The sequence below is a fragment of the Phyllobates terribilis genome, unplaced genomic scaffold (assembly GCF_046119375.1).
Source record: "Phyllobates terribilis strain yellow unplaced genomic scaffold, ASM4611937v1 Scaffold_11__3_contigs__length_659146591, whole genome shotgun sequence".
Taxonomy (NCBI): Eukaryota; Metazoa; Chordata; class Amphibia; order Anura; family Dendrobatidae; genus Phyllobates; species Phyllobates terribilis.
The window spans coordinates 232,881,392-232,909,323 of NW_027362771.1; the positions used below are offsets into that span (position 1 = coordinate 232,881,392).

A 27,932-nucleotide genomic window follows, 5' to 3' on the forward strand; every position below is an offset into this window, starting at 1 on the left:
GTATCTAGAATGTTAGAAATACCTATTTAGGTCCATTATTTTTAAATTCTGAAAATTTGTCGGGGGGTTTTAAAGGGTTATGCCCTCTGCAAAAGATAGCTAGGTGATGACTTGCTGATCGCTGAGGGTCCCAGCAGTTAGACTCCCAGTGAGCATCAAGTTATTCCCCATCTTATATATAGTCGATGACTTAATTTTTGGGGAATTGCCCTATAAATAATGGGTTATGAGTTTTTGGCGATTTCACTAAATGATTGAACGTCTTACCTCTATGATCATACATGCAAAGATAGCTGTCAGTCACTGAGTAAACCGCTCCCTGCTCTCTTGGTTTAGGGCAGTTCCGATCAATCTTGCTTGTTCTTCATGTCTTGTATTTGTAGCAGGATTGCTTTAATTACTGACAAAAAGCATTATCTAGTAAATCCGTCTTGTGTCTCCCAGGCTTTATCACAGGTGTCATGGTACACGTTCTGAATAGGGTCACCTTGACGTGGTGGGATGTCTTTTATGTTTTTTTTTTTTATCAAAATTATATCAACGAAGTACCCTATGTTATTTTCATGCACTATTGCTTTGCTATTTATTTATTTATTTACTGCAGAGTATTTGCTTATTTTGTTTTTACCTTGGGTTTTGTCTGTTTAGTGGCCAGTGTGAAATTGCCCCTACATACCAGTTATATTCCAGTTCATCTCTTTAGGGTTTATTTCTATTGCTATAGCTGCATCATTTTTTGTTTCTCATATATAATTTTCCTAGACAGTGGCAGAAAGTAAGAAGAAAAAGATGGGTATGCCGGATCCACTATAATGCATAAAGAATCTGTTGTATTGGGATTTAATAATGGCTTACGGTAATTTAAAAAATATATATGTGGAAAAAAATAAAAACTTTCTCGTACTTCTTTGATAATAGACAAGATCTGGTTCAGCATTACAGTCGACTATCCGAAGAGGCCACTCGGAAAGAACAGAGAGCTGTATGGAAGCTTCAGCGTCATAAATTAGAGACTGCTCGCCTGAAATTTTTCATGGATGATGAAAACCACTTACAGGTATTTGGTTCCTGCTATCATTGTGAATTGGTATACTATTGAGGAGTCTTTCTCTGAATTATCTTGATGCTGATTGTGCTCCTTCACTTAGGAATTGCTTGAACAGAATCCAGTGGGTTCATCATCTACACAACCGATACTTTCACAAACCTCTGATCCTGCACCTGAATCATACAACCCATTGGAAGATCAAGTAGATATGGTATGACTTGCAATTTTGTATTTGTCAGGGTTTGTTTTAATATAGAACAGTTTTATGGTAACTGCGCATTTGCAGTGTGTCTCCGTGACATCCATATACCCCAAAGGGGAGAAGAATTGACTTGATGAGACAACCCTTTTACCACATTTAATATGTGATGTGTTGTATAATAAGAGCCGAGGTCCTCAGATCCCTGAGAAATATTGAAGATCTCTGAGGATTGAATGTAATATCAGCACTGACACTTCCAGTGGTTCACGTTTTAATAGATTGTGTTCATTTTTCCTTTGTTTCAGTAGCCATATAATAGCTAATCGGGAAATTTAGGAACAAACTTGAATCATTTTAGCAGTTTGTCTATTACTATGTACATGGTAATGAGAGTATTTTCTTTAATTATCCATATATTCTGTTCTATAGACACTTGCATCAGAAAATATGTCTTTGGGCAATATGGAAACTGAAAAACTGAGACATGAGAGTTTTATGTCTATGCAAAAGACTGTAATTACAACCACTGAAAAGGAAACAGACTCCATAAATTCTCCAGACCTGGCAGTAGATGGCACAAATGTGGGCACACCTGCTGTGGAATTTAACGATTTCCTTCCTGTACCATCCACAGTGGGCCAGAACACACAGCTAGCTGTAGATCAGGGTCACATTGATGATGCTTTACAAGATATAGGTTCTGATCTGCCAAAACCTGCAGAAAACAAGGACTCTACAAATACATCAAGTATTATTCCTGTGAGTGAGTATGACTTTAACACAGTTTTGAAGCCAGTGGCATTTACACAGGTCTCTCAGGGACACCTTCAGATTGGAGAGTATGTATCTGATGAACAACCTACAAGACCACGTTGGAATATCCATGGGCATGCATCAGATGCTAGTATCAAAGTCGGAGAATATGTTCCTGATACTGTTCTGCCCAAACCACAAGCTAGCCAACATGGCCATGCTTCTGATTCCCACATATACATTGGTGAATACATGTCCGAAATCAAGGCTGCTCGACCTCGGTGGAATATTCATGGCCATGTCTCAGAAAGCCATATAAAGATAGGACAGTATGCTTCTGATATAGAGGATTCAAAACCAAGGCACAGTGTCCATGGCCATGCATCGAAGGCCAATATCAAGATTGGTGAAAATGTATCTGACGTTACTGTTTGTAGACCCCGGTGGAATCCCCATGGCCATGCATCTGATGCGAATATTAGGATTGGAGAGAATGTGTCTGATGTTTTATCCTCACGACCTAGGTGGAATATCCATGGACATGTTTCGCAATCCCATATACAGCTTGGAGAGCTTGTGTCCGACACTGAGCAGACAAAACCACGCTGGAGTCCTTTCGGCCATGCCTCACAGTCAAGCATTAAAATTGGAGAATGGCTTCCCACCGTGCACACCAATGTGTCTCCACATCTGAAATCAGAACTCGGCCATTCATCTGATTCTACAGTTCAGAATGTGTTCTATGGTGAAAGATTGACTTCTGAAACCACAGAAACAGAAGATCTTCCTTCCAAAAGCATGGGTTCCTCTGACGCTGATGCTGTGTTGACACCACCAAGTGAGAAAGCAAGTGAAGAAAACATGAAAGAAGGTAATTATTAAATACCTTACTTGGTTATTACATATGGAATTAATTATATACCAAAACCATATAAGGTATGTTCTGCGTCCCAATCTAAAAGATTGACATAAAATGAGCTTTCTGCAAATTTGGTTTTATTGTACACGAGTTAAGAAATGTGATAAAACAATGATCGGTGTGTAATTGATCTCTGAAGTCCACACTGACTGCGAAGAGGCTCATTTCTGATCCCAGAGCTGGCCGCCCACATTAGGTTCACCCATGGCAGAAATGAATGAAAGATAAGGAAACGAGCAAGGAGCTCACTTAAGATCAGACAGTGTCCAAGTGGTCAGACCCTTACTGATTAGTTTTTAATAGGTAGAAATGTAATTTGCAATAAATATAATTTCCTTGTGGTAGATGTTCGATAGCCACCAGTTACATATTTAATTATTCAGGGTAGCAGGCTATTCATTAATCCTATTAAGAGGCCTAAAAATTAATCTTTAAATAAAATAAATATAGCTGCCCTCAATTTTGGTCAGTATTTTCTTCATGATCCTGAAACAATATGTTTTATGGAAAACCTGCAGAAAACAAAGAGGTTAATCAATTCCAACTTCAGCTGGTGACTAGCTGAAGCCACTCCCTCTTTGCTCAGTGGGTGGGGCTTAGTGATCCTTTGTCACACCGCAGGGCACAGCAGGGAGGCTTCTGCTGCAGCTAGTGCCTTTACAGCTAGACAGATTTTTTTTTTTATATATTTTCTTCGGTTCTAAATATAATATGAGATGAAATAGAGAAAAGTAGGAGGAAGTGGCAGGATATTTTTTATTTTTTGTGTTTCTCTAGTTTAGTGTTCCTTTTTGCCTCTACATAGTAATGCAGGAACATTATCACTACTCTATAGAAATAATTTGACATTTGTTTTTCATAGCAGAAAACATACCTGAAGACATCAAGCCGGCTTCTCCAGAAACCCAAGCAGATGTACAGGTAACAGATCCTCCTCTAAGAACAAGATAATGTGGTTATTTACTCATTAACATAGTAACATAGTTTTTAAGGTTGAAAAAAGTCCATCTAGTTCAACCCATAGCCTAACCCATAGCCTAACATGTTGATCCAGAGGAAGGCAAAAAAAACCCATGTGGCAAACACTAAGCTCCACATTGGGGAAAAAAAATCCTTCCCGACTCCATACGACAATCAGACTAGTTCCCTGGATCAACGCCCTATTAAGGAATCTAGTATATATAACCTGTAATATTATACTTTTCAAGAAAGGCATCCAGGCCCTTCTTAAATTTTAACAGTGAATCACTCATTACAACATCATGCGGCAGAGAGTTCCATAGTCTCACTGCTCTTACAGTAAAGAATCCCCGTCTGTGATTATGATTAAACCTTCTTTCCTCCAGATGTAGAAGATGCCTCCTTGTCCCCGTCTCAGGCCTCAGAGTAAAAAGATCAGTAGAAAAGTCTTTGTACTGTCCCCTCATATACTTGTACATAGTAAGAAGATCACCCCTAAGCCTTCTTTTTTCCACAGTAAATAACCCCAAGTGTAATAACCTGTCTTGGTATTGCAGACCCCCCAGTCCTCTAATAACCTTGGTCGCTCTTCTCTGCACCCCCTCTAGTTCAGCTATGTCTTTCTTCTACACAGTCTGTGTAAGGTGGCTATTAGCCAGATTAACCACCTCCCATCACAGTGCTGCCTTTCCATCACTCCTGAATACAATGAGTGGATTTCCATTAGGACATGGAAAGACTGGGAATCTTCAGGTCTAACCGCACAGACACAGCAATGGGGAATGAGCCATGTCAGAACTCTGTAGCAGCTCGATTAACCTTTTACATGCTGTAGTTAATAGCAACCATGGCATGTAAGGCGATTGACAGAGGGAGATCGCTCCCTCTATCACTTGATCGGCTTCCTGCAGTGTGATCTCGCAGGGAGTTGATGGTTGCAATAGATCAAAGAATAATAGATCTTGGGAATATAAAGTTGTTGTTTAAATCTAATCTAATTTAAAAAAAAACAAGGGACCGATTCATTATTTGCATTTTGACTCCAGTTTTAACGATGGGAGCATTTGAGTAATATGCACTAAATTCATTAAAAGGCCTGTACCTCATTAATGAATTTGGCGCATTGATCAACTGCCGTACGTTATTGCCTGAAATGTAGGCAAGTCAGGGGCTGGCTGACATTTCTGTCATACTTTACACCTCAGAGTTTAGGAGATGTGATCGTGCGACTCATCAGATTTAACTGTACGTCAGTTTTCGGTAAATGACCTGTAATCTTGACGTACAGTTACATAATTTTGCAGGAAGGGGCTAATATCTCAGGAACGTTTATAAATTTTAATAAGCAGCAAATTGCAAATGTGCTATCTGACCATATCCATCTATGAAGATGGGAACAACCCTTTATGGCAAAATTAGGCCTGTAACTTAAGGGTTTAAGGTAGGAACATACTGAATTTCAGTAAGAAAAGAACAAAAAGATAATAAAGATCGCCTATGTCCTCAAAAAAGTGAAATGCATATTGTAGCTATTTCTGTAGATTAAAGGGGTTATCCACTGATCGGAAAACCCCCTTCCCAATCCCTGTTTCTTCCAGTAGATTAATACCATTTATGCTTACCTCCGGTGCCAGCATTGTTCCAGTGGTGTCAACTCTCGCTCTCCCCGGACTCAGGTGACATTTTTATGTCACACGATCCCTGCAGCCAAATAGAGCTGAACTTCGGAGGAAGTGAGAGAGCAGCTGCAGCTCTCACTTACTTAACTTGTCTGATTTGTCCAAAGAAGAGGTTAGTGAACCCAGCAGCTCTAATTGGCCGCAAAGATCATGTGACCTAAAAATGTCATGCGAGTCCAGGGAGAGTGAGAGCCAACACTGCCAGAATGGCGCCAGCATCGGAGGTCAGTGTAAGTGTTATTAATTTACTAGGGGAAAACCTAGTGATTCGGAAGGGGATTGTCCGAGCAGTGGACAATCCCTTTAACATGAGCTTTGCATGGGGAGGAGGTTCCTAATCAGTTGTTTTTGTAGAAATATGGTGCTTAGAATTTGCCCAGTCGAAGTCGAAAAGGAAATAAGCCAATAAATCGCCTATCTTCAAGAATGTTGTAGTTTAAAAAAAAATACAGCACAATATAAAGTCAGTGCAGTTCTTAACCCCACGGGGGGTTAGTCTTTCAGAAATCTTATTTACCAGTGTAAGTTCAGTTTACAAGTTGCTGTTTGTGTAATTTTTGCATGTCCTTTTTTTTTAAAAAATGAAATGTGTGAAGTCTAAAAAATGAGATCCCAAACATGCAGCAAAGTTTGCAAATAAACAATGAAAATGATTTTTGTTTTCTTCAGAGCGACACTCTACAGCATATGGAAGCTGTATCCGGTGACAAGACTGAAAACACAGGGGGCGCAAGTGATCATCACCCTGAAGGAGAGGACGTAATCAATGATGACGCCTGGAAGAAACAGCAGACTTATCTACAGACACTGGCAGACAGCTATTGCCTTGAAAAATATCAAGATACCTATGAGATTATGTGTAAGCTAGCCCAGAAAAGGTGTAAAACTGCGACAAACTTACCGGATTTCCTGCCAGCTCTTGGCGTTTCCTCTCACTACATGCCAATATTCCCCATGAACTACCAATGCTGGATCATAGATTTTTTTTTTTAATATAACTCTGAATTGTGTTTCTCAGTTATTTCTCCTAAAAATGTCTGATAAAATCAACAACTGTTGCCTTGTCAAATGGCTTGTCCCCCCACAATGTAATGCAACTAGCACTGACTGGACACTGTAGGGACAACACCTCTAAGCTGGTAACACCCAGTTGCCAATTTATTCAAAACTTTTTGGGGGAATCTCAGAGGAAATGCACAATGTAGAATTGTAAAAAGACATGATCCAGCATTGTTATTTCATGGAGAATACAGGTATGTGCAGCTGACAGGTCCTATTTAATTGGGTGGACAGGTTTAGGTAGACTCTTTACAAGTGTGGAAACCATTAATACAGTCAGCTGACTAATACATACTGTTTTAGGGTGCAGTCAGACGGCCATATAAATCGGAACGAGATCAGAACGCAGTGCACGGATTGGCCAACAACTCTCCTGACCCAAACGTGGCAGCTTCATGCATTTCTATATAGTTGTCACGCTCAGGTCGGGAGAGCCGCTGGCCAGTCCATGCACTGCGTTCTGATCTGGCTCCAATTTATACAACCATCTTACTGCGCCCTTATATTCAGTATGAAGAACCCTGACCTCATGCCGCTCACTGGAAATTGGTGTGATGTGATGCAACAAGCTAATTAACAACCTCCATTGAAGCACACTGCGCATGTACAAGATGCATAGATGACCTGGAACTGTGCAAGCGCAGATGACAGTATTTAACTCTATTAGCAGCAAACTTTCATCTTGTGCAGATGTTGCTGATGTTTTGGTTGCATCGCCCAATCTTCCATTTGTGGCCATTTTATAAACTGAAGCCTAGTGCTGTCGGTAGGGGAAGACTTCACAGACACAAAGAGACAATGCAGAACGATTAATATATATTACAAAGTTAGCTATATTAATTAGGGTTGAGCACCAAAGATTCGAATGACCTGGTCTATCGGCCATGCGGGTGAGCTGAGTTTCCTCCTACCTGTTTGCATCCTCGTTGCCTATTCTGATTAGGAGACTCAGCGAGAAGTCGTCATTGCCTGCGTGCCCCACACTGTGACTGCTAATCAGAAGAAGTGCCAAGGGAGGTTGGTAGGGCTCTTGTTCAGCAGCCGTGCTCTACAAGGGTCCTGCAAGTTTTTTTTTCTTTTCTCAACTCTATTATTAATGCTTCCCACCTATTTGTAAAGAATTTACCTACCGATTCTCTGCTTGTTCCTATTCCTTTCCTCTTTTCTCCACTCTTCTTTTCCCTCCCCCACCCCATGCTTCTCCTTTCTCGACTTTCCTTTGTATAACTCTTTTGTTATAAGTTCATTAAAATGTTTCTACTTACATAATGCACTTTATCTTTTGTTTTGGGCCTACAGCGAAGCCTCCGGTTCCCCACATGCTTAGTCATGTGATGCCACGAGAGTTCTCCTTCCCTGTGGACCCTCACATAGAGTCAGCTACTGACGAAACTGCTGTCCAACTCATTGAACTTCTCTCTCTACCAGTACTGATGAAATATTCTGTAACTGCTCCCATTGTATCCAGGTCAGTTCTGTTCAGGCTTGAGTCCAATGTTATCTTTTGTGCTTCATTCTCAAAACTTCTTCCTGTTGTGATTTATTTTTTGGGTAAAAATATGCTAAAATGTTCTCCTGCAAAACATTTGGGAAAATGCTCCAAGAAAGAAATAGTGTGTAATGGGTGGCCAACCGCTTTACTAGTTCTGTAATAAACAACTATTGTTGCATTGATGGTTTTGGAAGATCACTGCATCTGAATCTGCATTTATTTTCTAGTGTTTCTCTAGTGAACAAAGCTGTAGTGAATTACTATTTTGTGGAGCTGAATATGGAAAAACATTTTGAAGCAATCAGACATTTTTTGCTAATGGAAGATGGAGAATTTGCCCAGTCACTTAGTGATCTGCTCTTTGAAAAGGTGAACAAATTTTCATAGATTTTATGCCATTTAGCACCTAAGGTGCAGGTTGTAATTTTTTTCATAAAATTCTGAAAGTCGTAGTTTTAGTTTTTAAGGCTGAATTCAGACGTCCAAGTATCGCGATCTGGATATTGACCATGATTTCCCGAACCGGCCTCGAGTTCTTTTGATGCAATATCAACATTCCTCATAGGCATATACACTGCTCAAAAAAATAAAGGGAACACTCAACTAGCACATCCTAGATCTGAATGAATGAAATATTCTCATTGAATACTTTGCTCTGTACAAAGTTGAATGTGCGGACAACAAAATCACACAAAAATCATCAATGGAAATCAAATTTATTAACCAATGGAGGCCTGGATTTGGAGTCACCCACAAAATTAAAGTGGAAAAACACACTACAGGCTGATCCAACTTTGATGTAATGTCCTTAAAACAAGTCAAAATGAGGCTCAGTATTGTGTGTGGCCTCCACGTGCCTGTATGACCTCCCTACAATGCCTTGGGCATGCTCCTGATGATGTTGCAGATGGTCTCCTGTGGGATCTCCTCCCAGACCTGGACTAAAGCATCCACCAACTCCTGGACAGTCTGTGGTGCAACGTGACGTGACGTTGGTGGATGGAGCGAGACATGATGTCCCAGATGTGCTAATCGGATTCAGGTCTGGGGAAAGGGCGGGCCAGTCCATAGCTTCAATGCCTTCATCTTGCAGCAACTGCTGACACACTCCAGCCACATGAGGTCTGGCATTGTCCTGCATTAGGAGGAACCCAGGGCCATCCGCACCCGGTGATTATCATTGCATGGACTACTGCTTGTAAGTCTGACTCCGCCCTCTTTTGTGATAAGCAGCTCAGTGTCTATGGACATTGTACATACAGAGCCTGGTGTGGGCAGGGGCAGCTTTCTCAGCTCTGCTTCATGCTAGATCTAAGAACTCTGATAGTTTACTGGCTGCAGTAGCTTTGACACATCGTTGGATTCGGGGTCTCTCCTCCTACATTATGCTGCTGTCAGATGAGGTAGCAAAAACCTGCTGACAGATTCCCTTTAAGGTTCTGCATAGAAAAATCCTGTTTTTTTTTTTTTTTAAACGTATTGTTTAGAAAGCCATAATTTTAACACACCCTAAAGATCCTGCAGTGTGACTATGCTGTGTATTTCACAGTATTGTACAAATTTCCATTCACTACAATAAAATAGGAAAGGGGCACAAATAGTGCCGTTACCCAGTGTAACAATATAGAAACATTACAGAGACGCTCACCTTGCTGAATTGTGAGAATGCACAACTCATATGATGGTAAATGGAGAGCAGCAGAAGACACCAACCCTTCAGGGGTCCGACGTCTACCAGAAAATGGATGAAAAACCGTGTGTGTATTTCCGTGCTCCTCCGCGCTCAAATAGGGTCCAGTATCCGGTTCTTTAAATTAGATTCATTTTATTTAAAAGCTAAAATCACTTTTGATTTAAAGTACCGGATACTGGACCCTATTTGAGCGCGGAAATACAAACACAGTTTTTCATCCATTTTCTCATTTACTACTATGTAACATGTGTGAATTGTTACCTGACTTCTTCTTCTTGTGTGTAGTGTCCGTTGACCTTGCCCCATTTGTTTCCTAGCTTGTGTCAGGTCAGACCCTCCGTGAGCTGTTCACTCCCTTGGTTCTGAATTCCATATTGAACAAAGCTCTGCAGTACAGTCTACATGGTGACTCTCATCTGGCATCCAATCTTTCTTTTGCACTAAAGTACACCCCGGAAGTGTTAGCGCCTACTGCTCCTGATGCATTAAGTTGCTTGGAATTAAGATATAAGGTAAAATAATTGATGTACTGCATCTGGTGTGATAATAATTACACTTTGGAAAGAAATGATCTATTACAACTTGTATAAAGTGATTAAATGATGTTTTCCATCTTCTGTAGGTTGATTGGCCGCTAAACATCGTCATCACGGATAACTGTATAAACAAGTACAATAAGATTTTCTCTTTTCTCCTGCAACTGAAACACATGGTTTGGACTTTGAGGGATGTTTGGTTCCACTTAAAACGCACTGGTAAAATTCTACCTTATTACATTAAAACATAGTTCCCTCAAAGGAAATTCCTCTTTGAAATAATTTATAGTCACCATAATTTTACGAGCAAATATTGGAACTTTGTGACTTTTCTTATCCGAGAAATATTCTTTCTCCACTTATGATACATATTTATTTGTTCACTCATGACAGCACCACGAGAGAGAGGGGATCCGCCCATCAAGGACAGGAAACCTACAGACTTAAAAGGGGTGGTGCCTCTCTCCCGCCTCAGTTTGGTTTCCTGTCCTTGATGGGGAAACCTGTCAGGACTTACGTGAAGATTGAAGACCTGCTTGGCCGGCCTGTTCAGGCTGAGATGTATTCTCTGTTTTGGCTGGTGCAGGATCCCTGGGAGCGCCACGGTGGGCTCGATGGGGCCTGCTCCGTGAGAGGTGATAGTGTGAGCTTGCCTCCCCTGCCTGGGGATAGACCACTCCCGCGTGGCCCGGACGGCGGGTGAGGATGCCTGCAGGTCCGCAGTCTCCCCGGCGCCAGAACCGGAAGTGCAGGCGTCACCGGCGGGTGACGCGGCAGGCATGGTCGGATGTTGCGATGGTGGTGTCCGGATGACGCAACTGGCCCTGCCGGATGACTGAATGGGCCAGCCCATGTGATGCCCGGAGGGGGCGTGCTCGCTCCTGGGGAACCTATCCGGAAGCCACGTAGAGGGGGTCAGGTGACCCGAAGGTACCGCGCAATGGTCAGTATACAGTTAGGTCCATATATATTTGGACAGAGACAACATTTTTCTAATTTTGGTTCTAGACATTAACACAATGAATTTTAAACAAAACAATTCAGATGCAGTTTAAGTTCAGACTTTCAGCTTTCATTTGAGGGTATCCACATTAAAATTGGATGAAGGGTTTAGGAGTTTCAGCTCCTTAACATGAGCCACCCTGTTTTTAAAGGGACCAAAAGTAATTGGACAGATTAAATAATTGTAAATAAAATGTTCATTTCTAGTACTTGGTTGAAAACCCTTTGTTGGCAATGACTGCCTGAAGTCTTGAACTCATGGACATCACCAGACGCTGTGTTTCCTCCTTTTTGATGCTCTGCCATGCCTTCACTGCGGTGGTTTTCAGTTGCTGTTTGTTTGTGGACCTTTCTGTCTGAAGTTTAGTCTTTAACAAGTGAAATGCATGCTCAATTGGGTTGAGATCAGGTGACTGACTTGGCCATTCAAGAATATTCCACTTCTTTGCTTTAATAAACTCCTGGGTTGCTTTGGCTTTGTTTTGGGTCATTGTCCATCTGTAGTATGAAACGACGACCAATCAGTTTGGCTGGATCTAAGCACACAGTATGGCTCTGAATACATCAGAATTCATTCGGCTGCTTCTGTCCTGTGTCACATCATCAATAAACACTAGTGACCCAGTGCCACAGGCAGCCATGCATGCCCAAGCCATCACACTGCCTCCGCCGTGTTTTACAGATGATGTGGTATGCTTTGGATTATGAGCTGTACCACGCCTTCGCCATACTTTTCTCTTTCGATCATTCTGGTAGAGGCTGATCTTGGTTTCATCTGTCCAAAGAATGTTCTTCCAGAACTGTGCTGGCTTTTTTAGATGTTTTTTTTTTAGCAAAGTCCAGTCTAGCCTTTTTATTCTTGATGCTTATGAGTGGCTTGCACCGTGCAGTGAACCCTCTGTATTTACTTTCATGCAGTCTTCTCTTTATGGTAGATTTGGATATTGATATGCCTACCTCCTGGAGAGTGTTGTTCACTTGGTTGGCTGTTGTGAAGGGGTTTCTCTTCACCATGGAGATTATTCTGCGATCATCCACCATTGTTGTCTTCCGTGGGCGCCCAGGTCTTTTTGCATTGATGAGTTCACCAGTGCTTTCTTTCTTTCTCAGGATGTACCAAACTGTAGATTTTGCCACTCCTAATATTGTAGCAATTTCTCGGATGGTTTTTTTCTGTTTTTGCAGCTTAAGGATGGCTTGTTTCACCTGCATGGAGAGCTCCTTTGACCGCATGTTTACTTCACAGCAAAACCTTCCAAATGCATGCACCATACCTCAAATCAACTCCAGGCCTTTTATCTGCTTAATTGAGAATGACATAATGAAGGGATTGCCCACACCTGTCCATGAAATAGCCTTGGAGTCAATTGTCCAATTACTTTTGGTTCTTTTAAAAACAGGGTGGTACATCCAATTTTAATGTGGATACCCTCAAATGAAAGCTGAAAGTCTGAACTTCAACTGCATCTGAATTGTTTTGTTTAAAATTCATTGTGGTAATGTCTAGAACCAAAATTAGAAAAATGTTGTCTCTGTCCAAATATATATGGACCTAACTGTAAGAATGACTGGCTCCACTGCTGGGGTGCTTCCCAGCTCACCACATGTATCTTCATGATGGAGCATTGCGAGCAGCAGGAGTAGCAGCAATAGCCCCCAGAGCAAGTGGTCCAGCGCTGCACTCGTACCAGTGGAGGGAGCTGCCGTTTCGCAGAGAAGCGTGGATCTATGAGGTCCAGCCAGAAAGACTCAAGCAGGAGGAAGATTTCTGCAGCCCCGAGGGAGAGTCCTTTGGCTGAGTAAGATCCTTCAGCAAACCCGGTAACGTATGTCTGAGCAAAAGGTAAGTGATCTTCGTGAAAGTTCACTTGGTGAATGTCCCTTCTCCTTGTTAAATTTTCCAGGGAAAGAAGTGTGGTACCAAATCCAAGCACAAGGAGTGTGCTTTATGTAAAATCCCTCTGCAAGACTCTTGCCTTTAAAAAACTCTGTTGATCCTGTAATGATCAGACAGTGGCTGAAGAGACAGCCTATTTCTCCTCAGGGTTGAGATCCTTGATCAAGGAAGAAATAGGCAAGGCCCTCTCCAAAAAAAAAACGATAGGACAGCGGGGAAGGGAACCTTCTCCAGTGTCTGAAAGCTCCTCAGTTCCTATTGGTAACGAGAATTCGGATGATTCTTCCCTATCTGCATCCTCTTCAGATAGCAACTCGGGTCGACACGGTTTTCCCCTGAACAAAATTGACGCTCTGGTTAAAGCCGTCCGTACCACAATGGGTATCGCGGACTCAGAGACAGAAAAATCTGTTGAGGATAGGATGTTTGGGGGTCTATACCAGAAAAAGAAAAGGTGTTTTCCCTTGAATAGTAAAATACAAGGGTTAATTCAGAGAGAGTGAAAGAAGCCAGAAAGAAAGGGCTCTCTTCCACCTTCATTCAAGAGGAAGTATCCTTTTGATGAGGCATCATGCTCCTCTTGGTCCAAAGCCCCTAAGCTAGATGTGGCCATAACCAAAGCCTCCAGGAAATCCTCTCTACCTTTCGACGACATGGGGGCATTAAAGGATCCGCTTGATAGAAGGGCGGATATCTTTCTAAAAGGCACATGGGAGGCTTCAGAGGGACCTTTAAAACCTGTGGTGGCAGCTACCTTCACTTCCAGGTCTTTAATTGCAATTTTAACTGCTCCAACCAAATCATTAAAGGAAGGAGTATCAAGAAGTCAAATCTTGTCTTCGATTCCCCTCGTTCAGGGTGCTGCAGCTTTTATTGCCTACGCATCAGCAGACTCTGTAAGACTGGCAGCAAGAACGGCCACCCTCTCAAATGCTGCACGTCGGGCCTTGTCGTTGTGTTGGCCGGGGGACATTCAGGCCAGGTCCAAATTGTGTTCCATCCCTTGCGAAGGAGAATATCTGTTCGGTCCTACTATGGATGAGAAACTAGAGAAGGCAGGGGATTCTAAAAAAGGGTTTCCATCAGTGTCCATACCTAACTACAAGCGGTCATTTCGGAAAAATAAGTTTATCCACAGGAGGACAGCGAAGGACCAGGACAAATACGAGGAGTGCAGACCAAGAAGTAGAGGACTGTTATTTGGATCCTCATCTCAGGGAACCCGAAAGTCAGGGTATAGATGTTTAGCCCAGGTGGGGGGAAGGCTTTCCTCCTTTTTCCCAGCTTGGGAATGCATCACTGTGAGAAAATGGATCCTCGGTCTGGTGAAGTCGGGACTGAGGTTGGCGTTTTCTTCTCTACCCCGGGGAAGATTTATGAATAGCCCCTCTCGCTCCTCCCTAGAGTAGCAGCTATCCCTGCAACAGGAGATTCATGACTTAATTGCAAAGTCAGTCCTTGTGGAGGTTCCAGAAACAGAGAGGTCAGGGGTTTTATTCCCCTCTCTTCTTAGTCCCCAAACCAGATGGCTCCTTCAGGACCATAGTCAGTCTGAAGTCCCTAAATCAATACCTAAAAGTTTATACTTTCAAAATGGAAACACTGAAAATCGCAATAAAATTTCTCTTTCCTGGTTGTTACATGGCGGTCTTGGATCTCAAAGATGTGTACTACCACGTACCCATTCATACGGATCACCAAAAATACTTAAGGGTAGAAGTGAATATGGGGTGTGTAATTAAACACTTCCAGTACACATCCCTCCCCTTTGGGCTAGCTGTGGCACCCAGGGTTTTCACTAAAGTGGTGGCTATGGCTCATGTTAAAGAAAGATATTCTCACCATCCCCTATCTGGACGATTTCCTTGTAGTAGGAAATTCCTTTCATAATTGTGAACATCACTTGAAGGAAGTAATGCCTACCTTGGAGAGCTTGGGTTGGTTGTTAAATTTACAAAAATCTAAGCTAGTACCCTCAAGGGTCCAGCAATTTCTGGGAGGCGTGCTAGATTCAGAAAAGCAAGAATCTTACCTATCGGCACAAAAAATTTGAATAATTCAGCATCAAGTGAAAAAAGCCATAGATGTCCCCTCTATGTCACTTAGGAGTGCCATGTCCCTATTGGGTACCTTAACATCCTGTTTCCCCGCAGTCTTATGGGCTCAATTCCACTCTAGAGCGCTACAGTGTGATGTGTTATATAATGAGTCAGTCCTAGGGGGGCAGCTGGAAGGTAAATTAACATTATCCCCCTTTCGACACAATCCCTGAGGTGGTGGTTGGATGACAGAGACTTGTCCAGGGGGGTTAGCCCCTCCCAGGTGTTAGTCACTTATGCAAGCCCCTCAGGTTGGGGAGCCCATCTAGGAGAAGAGCTAGTCCAGGGTGTTTGTTCAGAAGACGAGAAAAGATTCTCCTCTAATGCCAAAGAGCTATTGGCGATAGATAAAGCGGTAAGCAAATTCCTTGTATCCTTGCAGGGCCAGGGCGTCAGGTGTTCTCGGACAACCGTGTAGCCGTAGCTTATATAAACCACCAAGGGGGTACTCGGTCAAAAACACTAATGAAAGTGGCAGACAAGCTGTTGAGGAAGGCAGAAATTCATCTACTCTACTCTCCCTTACTGCTCTACATATAAAAGGAAGCTAAAACACCAAAGCAGACTCCCTGAGCCGCAGTACTTTAAAGGAAGGAGAATGGGTGTTGAATCAACATCTCTTTTTTTTCGGATAACCCAGATGTGGGGTCTTCCAGTGGTGGACTGATTTGCCACCATACAAAATCGAAAAGTAAGAGAATTCTGCTCCTTGAATCCCAGAGAAGATCCCCTGATGGTGGACTCTCTCCTGATTCCATGGAAGTTCAGCCTGGCGTATGCCTTTCCCCTGATATCCCTGCTTCGAGCGGTCATAAGGAAAGACAGGGCAGACAGAGCGCGAATATTGCTCATAGCACCTTTCTGGCCCAAGAGGCCTTGGTTTTCCTGTCTGAGGGAAATGTCGCTGACAGACCCGTGGATCCTGCCGGAGACCCCGGACCTCCTCTCACAGGGGCCAATCATCCACCCTCCAGCTCTGGGACTACATTTGACGGCGTGGAATTTGAAAGAGCATTATTAAAGGGAAAAGGGTTTTCATACAACCTAAAAGAAACCCTTTTGTGTAGTAGAAAGGCGGTTACCACACGTATATATGCTAGAACATGGAAAAAAATTCTGTCCTTCTCAGGTGTTAAGGTAGAAGAAGGGGCACCTATAGGAAAGATTTTAGAATTTCTTCAAAAAGGCCTGGAATTGGGATTGTCTACTAGTATACTGAAGGTTCAGGTCTCAGCATTGGGTGCCGTGTTTTCCTGTGATCTGGCAGTAAACTACTGGATCTCACGATTTATTAAAGCATCGTTTAGATCCAGGCCTGTTGTACAATCTAAGCTGATGCCTTGGGACTTAAACTTGGTCTTGAATGCACTGACCATCGTGCCTTTTGAACCCTTAGTCAGCATCCCTGAAAATTATCTCCATTAAAACATCCCTTCTTGTCGCGTTAACCTCAGCCAGAAGAGTAGGCGATATCCAAGCGCTATCCTCGGCCTCCCTTTCACTCAAATATTAGAGGATAGAATAAATTTCAAACTGGACCCAGCCTATTTCCCTAAAATGGCAACTCGTTTTCACAGAACCCAAGAGATAGTTTTACCCTCCTTCTGTACCAACCCTAAAAATTAGAAGGAAGAAAAATTACACACATTGGATTTTAGGAGATGCGTTATCAAATATCGTGCAATCACTGAAGGTTGCAGAAAAGATAGGTCCCTTTTCATATGTTTCCAGGGGGTTTGGAAGGGGTATAGGGCCTCAAAAATCAATATTGTCAGGTGGATAAGGGATGCCATCGCTCTTGCCTATTTGTCAACTGGTGAGGAAGTACCAGAAGGTCTGAGAGCCCATTCTACTCGGGCCATGGTGACCTCCTGGGCAGAGAAGACTGGCGTCTCCATAGAGGAGATATGTAAGGCTGCTACCTGGTCCTCTCCCTCTACGTTTTACAAGCACTATAGGCTAGATATGGGTGTCTCTACCGATATCACTTTTGGGAGAAGGGTGATCCAGGCTGTGGTCCCTCTCAAGAATTTTCCTTTCTGTAATTCTCTCGTGGTGCTGTCATGGGTGAACGAATAAAGTCTTAGTTACTTACCAGTAATGGGATTTTTAGGAACCCATGACAGCACCCTTATATTCCCTCCCTTCACATGGTGGGAGCACTCCTTTAAGTTTATCATATCTCACGCTTGTAAGGTAAAAAAAAAAGAATATAAAATATAGGAAAATTTTTTGGATAAGCACATTGTTGTGAATTGGATTGATGTACTAACCTTGGCGGTCTTCTCATGATCTGTAAACAAAACTGAGGTGGGAGAGAGGTGCTGCCCCTTTTAAGTCTGTAGGTTTCCTGTCCTTGATGGGCGTATCCCCTCTCTCTCGTGGTGCTGTCATAGGTTCCGAAAAAACCCTTTACCGGTAAGTAACTAAGACTTTCTTCCATCTGCTTGCTGAAAGCATTACTCTGAGCAACAGATAGATAAAATCTGTCTTGATCAAAACAAGACAGGCTACTGGCTGACTGAAGTATCAGACTACAGCTGCCTATTGAAGTCTATGGAGAGAAGGAGGAAGAGCAGGTTTATTCTCTGAATCATAGAATGTTAGAGTTGGAGGGGACCTCCAGGGTCATCGTGTCCAACCCCCTGCTCAATGCAGGATTCACTAAACCATCTCAGACAGTTGTCTGTCCAGCCTCTGTGTGAACACTTCCATTGAAGGAGAACTCACCACCTCTCGTGGCAGCCTGTTCCACTCGTTAATCACCCTCACTGTCAAAAAGTTTTTTTCTAATATCTAATCTGTATCTTCTCCCATTCAGTTTCATCCCATTGCTTCTAGTCTTTCTTTGTGCAAATGCGAATAAAGCTGATCCCTCTACAGTGTAACAGCCCTTGAGATATTTGTAGACAGCTATTAAGTCTCCTTTCAGTCTTCTCTTTTGCAAGCTAAACATTCCCAAATCCTCTAACCGTTCCTCATAAGACATGGTTTGCAGACCGGTCACCATTCTGGTCGCTCTTCCCTGAACTTGCTCCAGTTTCTTCATGTCTTTTTTAGATGTGGTGCCCTGAACTGGACACAGTATTCCAGATGAGGTCTGACCAAAGAGGAGTAAAGTGGGATAATTACTTCACATGATCTAGAATGTATGCTTCTGTTAATGCAACCCAGAATTGTGTTTGCCTTTTTTGCTGCTGCATCACACTGTTGACTCATGTTTAGCCTGTTATCTATTAGTATACCCAAGTCTTTTTCACATGTGCTGTTGCTTAACCCTGTTCCTTCCATTCTGTATATGCTTTTTTCATTTTTCTTGCCCAGATGTAGGACATTGCATTTCTCCTTGTTAAAAAAACATTCTGTTAGTTGCTGCCCACAGTTCCAATTTGTTTAGATCTTTTTAAATCCTCTCTCTCTCTTTTCTAGTATTAGATATCCCTCCTAGCTTTGTGTCATCAACAAATTGAATCAGTTTACCCTCAATTCCTATATCTAAATCATTTATAAAAATTTCAATAAGAATGGTATGAGATTCTTTGCCGAATGGTATGAGATACTTTGTCAAATGCTTTGCTGAAGTCAAGATATACTATATCTACTGCGTTTCCCTGATCCACCCAGTCAGTGATTCTGTCATAGAAGGAAATTAGGTTAGTCTGACATGACTTATTAGTTACAAACCCATGCTGGCTCTTGTTAATCACTTTATTCTTATAAAGGTACTTGCATACATGTTGTTTAATAATTTGTTCAAAGATCTTTCCTGGTATAGAAGTAAGGGTCACAGGCCTATAGTTCTTTGAGTCCACCTTCTTCCCCTTTTTGAAGATGGGGACAACATTCGCTCTTCTCTTCTGGGACTTCTCCTGTTCTCCAAGAATTTTCAAAGATTATGGAGAGTGGGTTCAATAATTTCCTTTATCTCCTTCAGTATCCTAGGATGTAATTCATTTATGTTAGCTAAGTATTCCCTCACTATCTCTCCGTTTATAGATAGTATGGATTCTTCTATTTTTTCAATAGTACAGTGAAGATCAGTTGATGTTACATTTATTTTCTTAGAGAACACAGAAGCAAAATAGGAATTTAAAAGTTCGGTCTTCTCAGCATTATTTTTTACCACTTTACCACTTTCATCCTGTAAAAATCCTATAGCATCTTTGACTTTTCTTTTACTTTTGACATACCCCCAAAATTCTTTCTTATTGCTTTTGACCTTTCTTGCAAGCCTTAATTCATTATCAGCTTTAGCTAATCTGATGCATGCCCTGCAGGTTCTGCAGACATCATTATATTCATCTTTAGATATGCCTCCCTCTTTCCATTCGATAAACATTTCTTTCTTCTTTTTTAGCACGTGTTTAAGTTCTGTGTTCATCCATCCTGTTCTTCCCTCTTTTAGGGATTGTTAACGATTGTGCTTTGTGCTTTGAGAATCTTATTTTTCAAAATTTCCCATCCTTCCTGAACATTTCTATCCTTAAGGACATCTATCCATTGGATCCCTCCTATCCTCTTTCGGAGTCCCTTAAAATCTGCCTTTCTGAAGTCCAACCTTGAAGTCTGACTCTTCACAGGTCTTCCTCCTCTAGTTATCCAAAATTCTATGATGGCATGATCGCTGACTCCAAGGGTCCCAGCCACCCTTACCTCCTCAAACCATTTCCTCCCTGTTTGAGGATTAGATCCAAGGTAGCAGATCCCCTTGTTCTCTCTTCTACCTTTTGGAAGATAAAGTTGTCTGCCTGAGTGATAACAGGCAGAAGAAAACAAAAACAGATTGGGCTACACTGAGACGAGAGTATGAATCCCGCATGTCTGTGTGTTCCGTGCATGGAGGTAGAAAGCTGTCAATCAATGATGCGGACGGGGTTAGACCAAGCTCATCTTTGAGAAGACTAGCAGATCTGCAGCAGATAAAACTGGTTTTATCAAAACTACAGCTGGAAGCCCAGTAAGTGACATGCCACTGAAATCGGGGTCTCTGTCGCTAGTTTATGAAGTAAGTTATCACCCTCTAACTCAAAGATAACTCAAAAGTTAGATCGAGCCTGCAGAGGGGAAAACTGAAAAATTCAGAATATAATTGATATAATGGGCAGAAATAGTGCTGTTACTAACGTACACACAATTGCTGATCTTGCAATTGACCGAAAATGACTTTCCTGCTGGTTTTTTGTTACCAGGTGGCAGGCCATAATAGGAGCTCAGATGATCTACAGTACATCGGTAATATGGCCATACATAGCTGCTGACTGTCTCGTGACAAAGAGCAGGCATACTAGACTTTAGAAATCAACGGCATAATTTACAAAAAAATAGTTATTATAAATGTCTAAAACATAAAGGAAATTAACTGAAGATCAGTGGTGGTTATTCAGCTTTTGTGTTGACTGAGATTATGAAATTTAATGTGAGTTTAAGGCCGCTTTATTGCTTGTATAATTCTAAGTATATTATTTATTGTCCTGTAATGCTCATAAAAAGTAAAATACTGAACGTGTGAATGTGGCATAACTCAAAGACTCTTGATTTCAGCTTCTATTCATATTTTAGCATATCCATGGAGATTACAATAGAAAGATTTTCTTTAGGAAGAGAGGACACCACTATAACATTTTTTTCAGTGAAATACCATATATAATCATACGCACGTCAGCCCTGGTGGGTGGGCCATCCGTGTGGGGCTATTGTGTGTTAGTTCTAGAACATTCTACCTTCTCCATTCTGTCAATCCATGAAAATCTGTGATGTCATCCAAGTGTGCTCTGATTTTTTTTCCACAGACCCATAGACTTGCAGTGGTGGGTCAAATCAAAGTCGGACATCTCTGATTTTTTCCACGGACCACTCAGTCTGAGAAAAACAATCAAATATGTGCACAGCCCCATAGAATATTATGGGTACTAATGCTATCCGTGAGAACCACAGATAGCACTCGAACGAGAAATCACAGAGCAGATTGCAGCTCAGTGTATTATTTCTCCATCTCCATCAATTTCACTGCAGTTAAAAACAGAAGGTGCATTTAGGTTCAGATTTTTAAAATAAGTATATTAACCTGTTCAACCCCAGGCCATTTTTAGTTTTCATTTTTTGCTCCCCTTCTTCCCAGAGCCATAACTTTTTATTTTTCCATCAGTATAGCTGTGCGAGTGCTTGTTTTTTTGCAGTACGAGTTGGACTTTTGAATGGCATCACTGATATTACCATATAGTGTACGAGAAAAAAATTCCTAGTGTGGTGAAATTGCAAAAAAAAAAGTGCAATTCCACAATAGTTTTTTATTTTAATTTTTTTTATTTACCATGTTCCCTGTATGGTAAAACTGACCTGGGAATATGATTCCCCAGGTCAGTACAAGTACACAGATACCAAATATGTATAGTTTTTTTTTCACCACTTAAATAAAAAATAAATTTTCAAATTTGTAAGTAAAAAAAGTTTTGTTTTTGTCGCCATTTTCATTTTTCGGGATCTGGGGCTGTGTGAGGGCTTATTTTTTGCATGCCGAGCTGACGTTTTTAATGATACCATTTTGGGATAGATGGGATGTTTTGATCGCCTGTTATTGCTTTGATGCGGGGACCAAAAAATGTAATTCTGGCGTTTCAATCTTTTCTTCACGTTATGCCGTTTGCTGATAGGATTAATTTATTTTATATTTTGATTGTACATGTCTGAACGTAGCGATACCAAATGTATTTTTTTTTATTATTTTATTTTAAATGGGGCAAAAGGGGGTGATTAACTTTTTTTTTCATATTTTTGAAAACTTTTTTTTACTTTATTTGATAGTCCCCTTAGGAGACTTGAAGCTGATCGCTTGTGCTATACATAGCAGTGCATCAGCGTCTGATTGATTGTGTGTGCTACACATAGCAGGGCTTCAGCATTTCTATATATAGCAGAAATCGCGATCTCCTTTAAACTCCACAAGCCCTCATTCACAGGAGTATCGTTATGACAGGCATTGGGGTCTTCAGCAGACCCCTAGCTGTCATGACAACCCATTGGTGCCCCACAATCGTGTCATGGGCATGCAGATGGGAACGTGGAATAATGTGCATCCCACCGACGCGCGTTAAATGCTGCTATCAGAAATTGACAGCGGAATTTAACAGGTTATTAGCTGCAGGTGGAGCTCCACTCCTCCTGCGGCTGTTAAAGGCGCATGATATTTGATTAAATCAGCTGTCATGTGTGGGGAAGGATGCTGGCGCAGCATCAGGTCCTAAGAGATCCTGGCCCATAATTCAATAGGAAATAAACTTTGCACGAAACATGATGAAGTAGTGTGATTTATGTAGTAACAGGAGGCCAACAAAAGAGGGGACTTAGACTATGAAAATTACTTGTTCCCAGGTAAATCATCTCTAGTTGTCAATCCTCTAAATCTCTCAGTATTGCATTCTCTGCTGCAGAAAGGTTTGTCCTCCTGCCCAGTGTATAAATTTAGCACTTTCAATCTTGAGATGGATGTACAGTGTTTTTATAGAAACTTACGCTTAAAGGCTCATTTCTCTAAAGCCGCCCGCCACTTCAATCACTACCACACAATCCGCACTGATTACCTCTACTCGCCTAGGTCTCCGAACCAAGAGCTCTTTTTGGGCCCCACAAGGAGCCCCTTCACTCAAATCGTTTATCGACTTTGATCTTAAATAATGAAACTCCTAATCGACAAATATAGAACAGGGCCTTTAGTTGTCATGGATAAAACTGATCATCTTGAAGGAGTTTACAGACAATTGAGTGATATCGTCTATAGACTAAGCTATGGTCTATTCTAGAAAATTTATATCCCCTTGGAACGACACAGCAGGGACCATTGACCAAAAGACTTGACTACCTCTTTAAAAATAATTCAGTAACATCAGTCTTTTACATTCTGCCAAAGGGTTGGAGTAAACCGCATTCATTTTCTTGACACGCATGTACTGAAAGATCAGAGAGGCAATTTAACCACAGATTTGTATGTTAAGGACTCGGATTGCAATATTTTCATGTGTACTATTTGATTTATGGAAATAAAAATAAAACAATCATTACACTTGAAATGTGAGGGATGGGTAAGAAGACTCCTAATCTGTTATTTTTGTTTCGTCTACAGCTCTAGTGAATCAAGCTTCTAATTCTTCCCAGTATCGGCAGCTTCAGCTTTACCGCCATGAAATGCAGCACTTTGTGAAAATTATCCAGGGTTACATCGCTAACCAGATCCTGCACGTCACTTGGAGTGAATTCAAAAACAAACTCCGCACCGTCAGTAACCTGGAGGATATTCGCAAGACGCATACAGAATACCTCAATAAGGCACTCTTTAGGTAGTACCCAATGTGATCAACTGCAGGGGTTATGTTTAGTCTATATAGATTACTGTAAATTATCCCAAACCGGCTGTCTGTGTCTTGTATGACAATTTGGTTACAGTGATATCTGCCTTCTCATAATCAGTCCGATTTGAGATTTACCGTATGTGCATCACATCCGTAGAAAAATTCAGAGATTGTCCAGTTGGAATTTTTTTTTTTTTTTAAATCGATCATTTTTACTGAGAACGTACAACATTTACATGTAACTAATAAAAGGATATTTAATGAAAATCCAGCCCAACACCCACCCAGCATTGTATAAACGGAGTTTAAATAATTTCTCCATAGTCTCTGGTGATTGTATTCAGTCATCCTCTGCCCCTATATCTCAACCCCTCAGACGCTTTCTGTATCCAACAGACTAATACATATAAAATGTGACTGGTAAACTCTAGGATCATTAATGTATAGGATCTATAATATGTTAAATTTGGGATGAACATTTTCCATCACATCAAACAATCTTTCAAATACAAGAATTCAATTTGGCATACCATAATTATCAAGCCATGGACCCCATATCCTTTCAAATTTATTAAAGGTGGAAAAACTGTTCAGCAGTATTCTTAATGTAAATCTACAGAACTACTAATGACTTGTATTCGTAAATGTGCTCCAATCTCCAGCCATCAATTAATCCACTTCTAGATTGTAATGGTTAAAGAAGAGTGTTTCTTGTGTCAGTTGTGTGTAAAGGGGACTGGCCAATTTACATTGGTGAAGCCATTCTTTTTCTGTCACGGCCATTATATAGACTGAGAAATGGACTGGTTCAGCTATTGTAAATAAAGCCCCCGTCTCACATAGCGAGATCGCTAGCGAGATCGCTGCTGTGTCACGGTTTTGGTGACGCAACAGCGACCTCACCAGCGATGTCGCTATGTGTGACACTTTGCAGTGATCAGGCCCCTGCTGTGAGGTCGCTGATCGCTGCAAAGTGTCCTGGACCATTTTTTGGTTTTTGCCTTCCCGCTGGTCAGCACACATCGCTATGTGTGACCAGCGGGAGCAGCGATCAGACTGGTAACCATGATAAACATCGGGCTACTAGGGGCACACGCGCTCCTAGTAACCCATTGTTTATCATGGTTACGAGCCTGCTAAAGTGAACGGTAACCTCCCGCTCACTGTAGCAGAGTGGTAACCATGATAAACAACGGGTTACTAGGTGCGCGTGTGCCCCTAGTAACCCGATGTTTACCATGGTTACCAGCCTGCTCTTGCTTCAGCAGGCTGGTAACCTGGAGCAGGACATTGTGGAAAGATTCTTTCCACGATGTCGCTGCTCCCCTGATCGTTGGTGAGCCTGCCTGTTTGACAGCTCACCAGCGACCACATAGCGACACAGCAATGATCCCTGACAGGTCGAATCGTTGTCGGATCGCTGCAGCGTCGCTAAGTGTGACGGGGCCTTAAGACAGCCAGCCACCTTCACTTATTTGCTCTTCATCTTATCTGTACTGTCCTAGAAGCTCCACTTCTGGCTTCTGCTTGACTAAGGGCCCCGTCACACTAAGCGATGCAGCAGCGATCCCGACAACGATACGACCTGTCAGGGATCGTTGCTGCATCGCTAATACATCGCTGGTGAGCTGTCAAACAGGCAGGCTCACCAGCGATCAGGGGAGCAGCGATATCGTGGAAAGAATCGTTCCACGATGTCCTGCTCCCGTTACCAGCCTGCTGCAAGCAGGAGCAGGCTGGTAACTATGGTAAACATCGGGTTACTAAGTGCGCGTGTGCCCCTAGTAACCCGCTGTTTACCATGGATACCACTCTGCTACGGTGCGCGGGAGCCTCCGTGCACCGTAGCAGAGTGGTATCCATGGTAAACAGCGGGTTACTAAGTGCGCGCGTGCCCCTAGTAACCCGATGTTTACCATAGTTACCAGCCAGATCGTTGGTCCCGCTGGTCACACACAGCGATGTGTGCTGGCCAGCGGGAGGCCAACGACCAAAAAATGGTCCAGGACACTTTGCAACGATCAGCGACCTCACAGCAGGGGCCTGATCACTGCAAAGTGTCACACACAGCGACATCGCTGGTGAGGTCGCTGGTGAGTCACCAAAACCGTGACACAGCAGCGATCTCGCAATGTGAGACGGGGGCTTTAGGACAGACTGTCTTATTTACACACTGTCAAGCAGAAGCCAGAAGTGGCGCTTCTAGGACAGTACTGATAATATTCTTGAATTATCAAAAGGCATCTTGATCTTAAGTTCTTTATATTGGAAAGCTTTTCCACTGGAAAATTACTGTACTTATAGAAAATAAATATGCTCTTGTAATTTTACATTTATAATTCTCCATTTTGGGGGATGTGCATATGAACAAACAGTAAGATGCGTATAAGCATACAGTATAGCTGAACTATAAATGGGGGGGATTTTATCAGATGTGCTAGATATACCTGCTTAGTTGATGAAGCTGTTTCATAAGACATAATATTTAATGGAGAGTGATGCCCATAGAAATTAATTTGAAAAAAATTACACTTTCAGTTCTAAAATAGCATGTGTAAACTGATTGTGCTTTCTGGTGAAATATAACCATATGCAGCCTTCTCTGGAATCTTTATACTTTATGGCGGCTTTTTCTGTGCTAAAGCCGTACTGAAAATCTGCAACAAATTAGAAATGATGGCTTATTCTGGTAATCTGCTCGTCTTGCAGGGGATTGCTGACAGAGAAAGCTGCCCCATTGATGAACGTCATCCACAGCATCTTCAGTCTTATTCTGAAGTTCCGCACACAGTTAATTTCTCAGTCGTGGACGTGTGACAAGGACAAGCAGATGGCCAGTCATCCCAACTATGGACTCATGCAGCAATCCTATGACACCTTCAAGTATTACTCTGATTTCCTCTTTGAAGGTAAGTCTTAGTAGTTCTTTCCTATTGTCTTTTAGCTTTGCCAGGCAGTTTAGCTTCCTTGGTTCATATAGCATTTACCTTGAAGAATCTTATAGCTAAGACTTTTATTTCTCTTTTTTTTTTAATCCATCTCTTGTTTTGGTTTTCACAAAAAAAAACAACAACACATTTCCATATAAAGAAGATATTGTGGCCCCGATTCATTATTTGCATTTTTTTCTCACTTTTTTTGTCTTGTGGTATTTGTTGCTGTGTTTGTGCCAAATCATTCAAGATGGCGCACTCAGTTTATGTATTTTGCGCAAAGACAGAAATGATTTTTATTTTCGTCTTTAGCGCTCATTGTACTTTTTTAGAGCGAAAAGTTGCATGTTCTGCAAAAATGGACGCAAAAAATTCTGGTGTGCAAAAAAAAATACTACAGGGGAAGGAATGGAGTACATTTGTGCAAAAATCATGGAGTGTGAAGTTAAAGGTGCAAAATCAAAGTCACTAATTGAGAGTTATTCACGCAGAAAACTGTTGCAAATGCATTGAGCCCTGTCATTTTTGTGTGTTCCTGTGATATATTCTGTCTATATCGATTTTTTTTTTTTTGTCTATAGTACAATTATAACATTTGCTTTTTGTGTTCCAGTGGTGACCAAGCTTGTAAATCGAGGCTACCAACCCCATCTGGAAGACTTCTTACTGCGGATTAATTTTAATAGTTATTATAAGGAGAACTGAGTAATACACAGACTCTTCCTTGTAATATGTGCAATATATAAATGTAAAATAAAAAGATTTAAGATTGTCATAAAAACTGTTTTTGCTGAATTTCTTCATATCAGGTCAGAACAGTTGTTACACTTTATGATACAATTTTCTAAAGTTGAAATACTTTTTTAATTTTTATTTCAGCTACAAAAGAGTAATTATTAGTAAGGGTAACCGCAAGAGTATCCTCGCTGTGTTTCTGAAACGCCGTTAGGTTAAGTTCCCATGATGTGTATTACTGTGCGCAAAAAAACGCTGTGACTTACAGTTCCAACAATGTGGATTGGATTTATAGAAATCTCACACCTACCATGCTTTAATTTTAATACAGTGTAAACCTACCTGTGGTGCGTGTTTTAAATCCCCAACCCATCTATTTTTCTTGCAGGTATGCCGAGTCTTATAGCCAGATTGTCTTCATAGAATTGTATTGGATGCAGAAAATCCACAGGTAAAACTCATGTGGAAACGCACAGAAAATGCATGAAATCCACACAACTGTATCAATGAAGTTTTACCAGAGAGTATCAAAAACAAGGCAGATTTGCGAGTCGCAGAGACTGTCAGTTATACTGCATCGGGT

The 27,932-nt window shown here is 41.6% G+C and overlaps 1 protein-coding gene across 2 annotated transcripts in view; it reads left to right on the forward strand.

The window, feature by feature from the left end:
- The window catches only part of TUBGCP6 (tubulin gamma complex component 6), a 63,567-nt gene extending 36,172 nt beyond the window's left edge, over positions 1-27,395 (forward strand). The window contains exons 15-26 of one of the 2 annotated variants that reach the window (XM_073652105.1): positions 919-1,057; positions 1,149-1,259; positions 1,680-2,874; positions 3,785-3,843; positions 6,231-6,420; positions 7,920-8,088; positions 8,340-8,481; positions 10,123-10,317; positions 10,428-10,560; positions 23,456-23,669; positions 26,391-26,590; positions 27,228-27,395. In XM_073652105.1, coding sequence (XP_073508206.1) covers positions 919-1,057; positions 1,149-1,259; positions 1,680-2,874; positions 3,785-3,843; positions 6,231-6,420; positions 7,920-8,088; positions 8,340-8,481; positions 10,123-10,317; positions 10,428-10,560; positions 23,456-23,669; positions 26,391-26,590; positions 27,228-27,319 — 2,839 coding nt within the window. In that variant the 3' untranslated portion in view covers positions 27,320-27,395. The remainder of the gene's footprint in view (positions 1-918; positions 1,058-1,148; positions 1,260-1,679; positions 2,875-3,784; positions 3,844-6,230; positions 6,421-7,919; positions 8,089-8,339; positions 8,482-10,122; positions 10,318-10,427; positions 10,561-23,455; positions 23,670-26,390; positions 26,591-27,227) is intronic. The other variant, XM_073652106.1, reaches the window with a different exon arrangement.
- Positions 27,396-27,932: the final 537 nt, after the last annotated feature.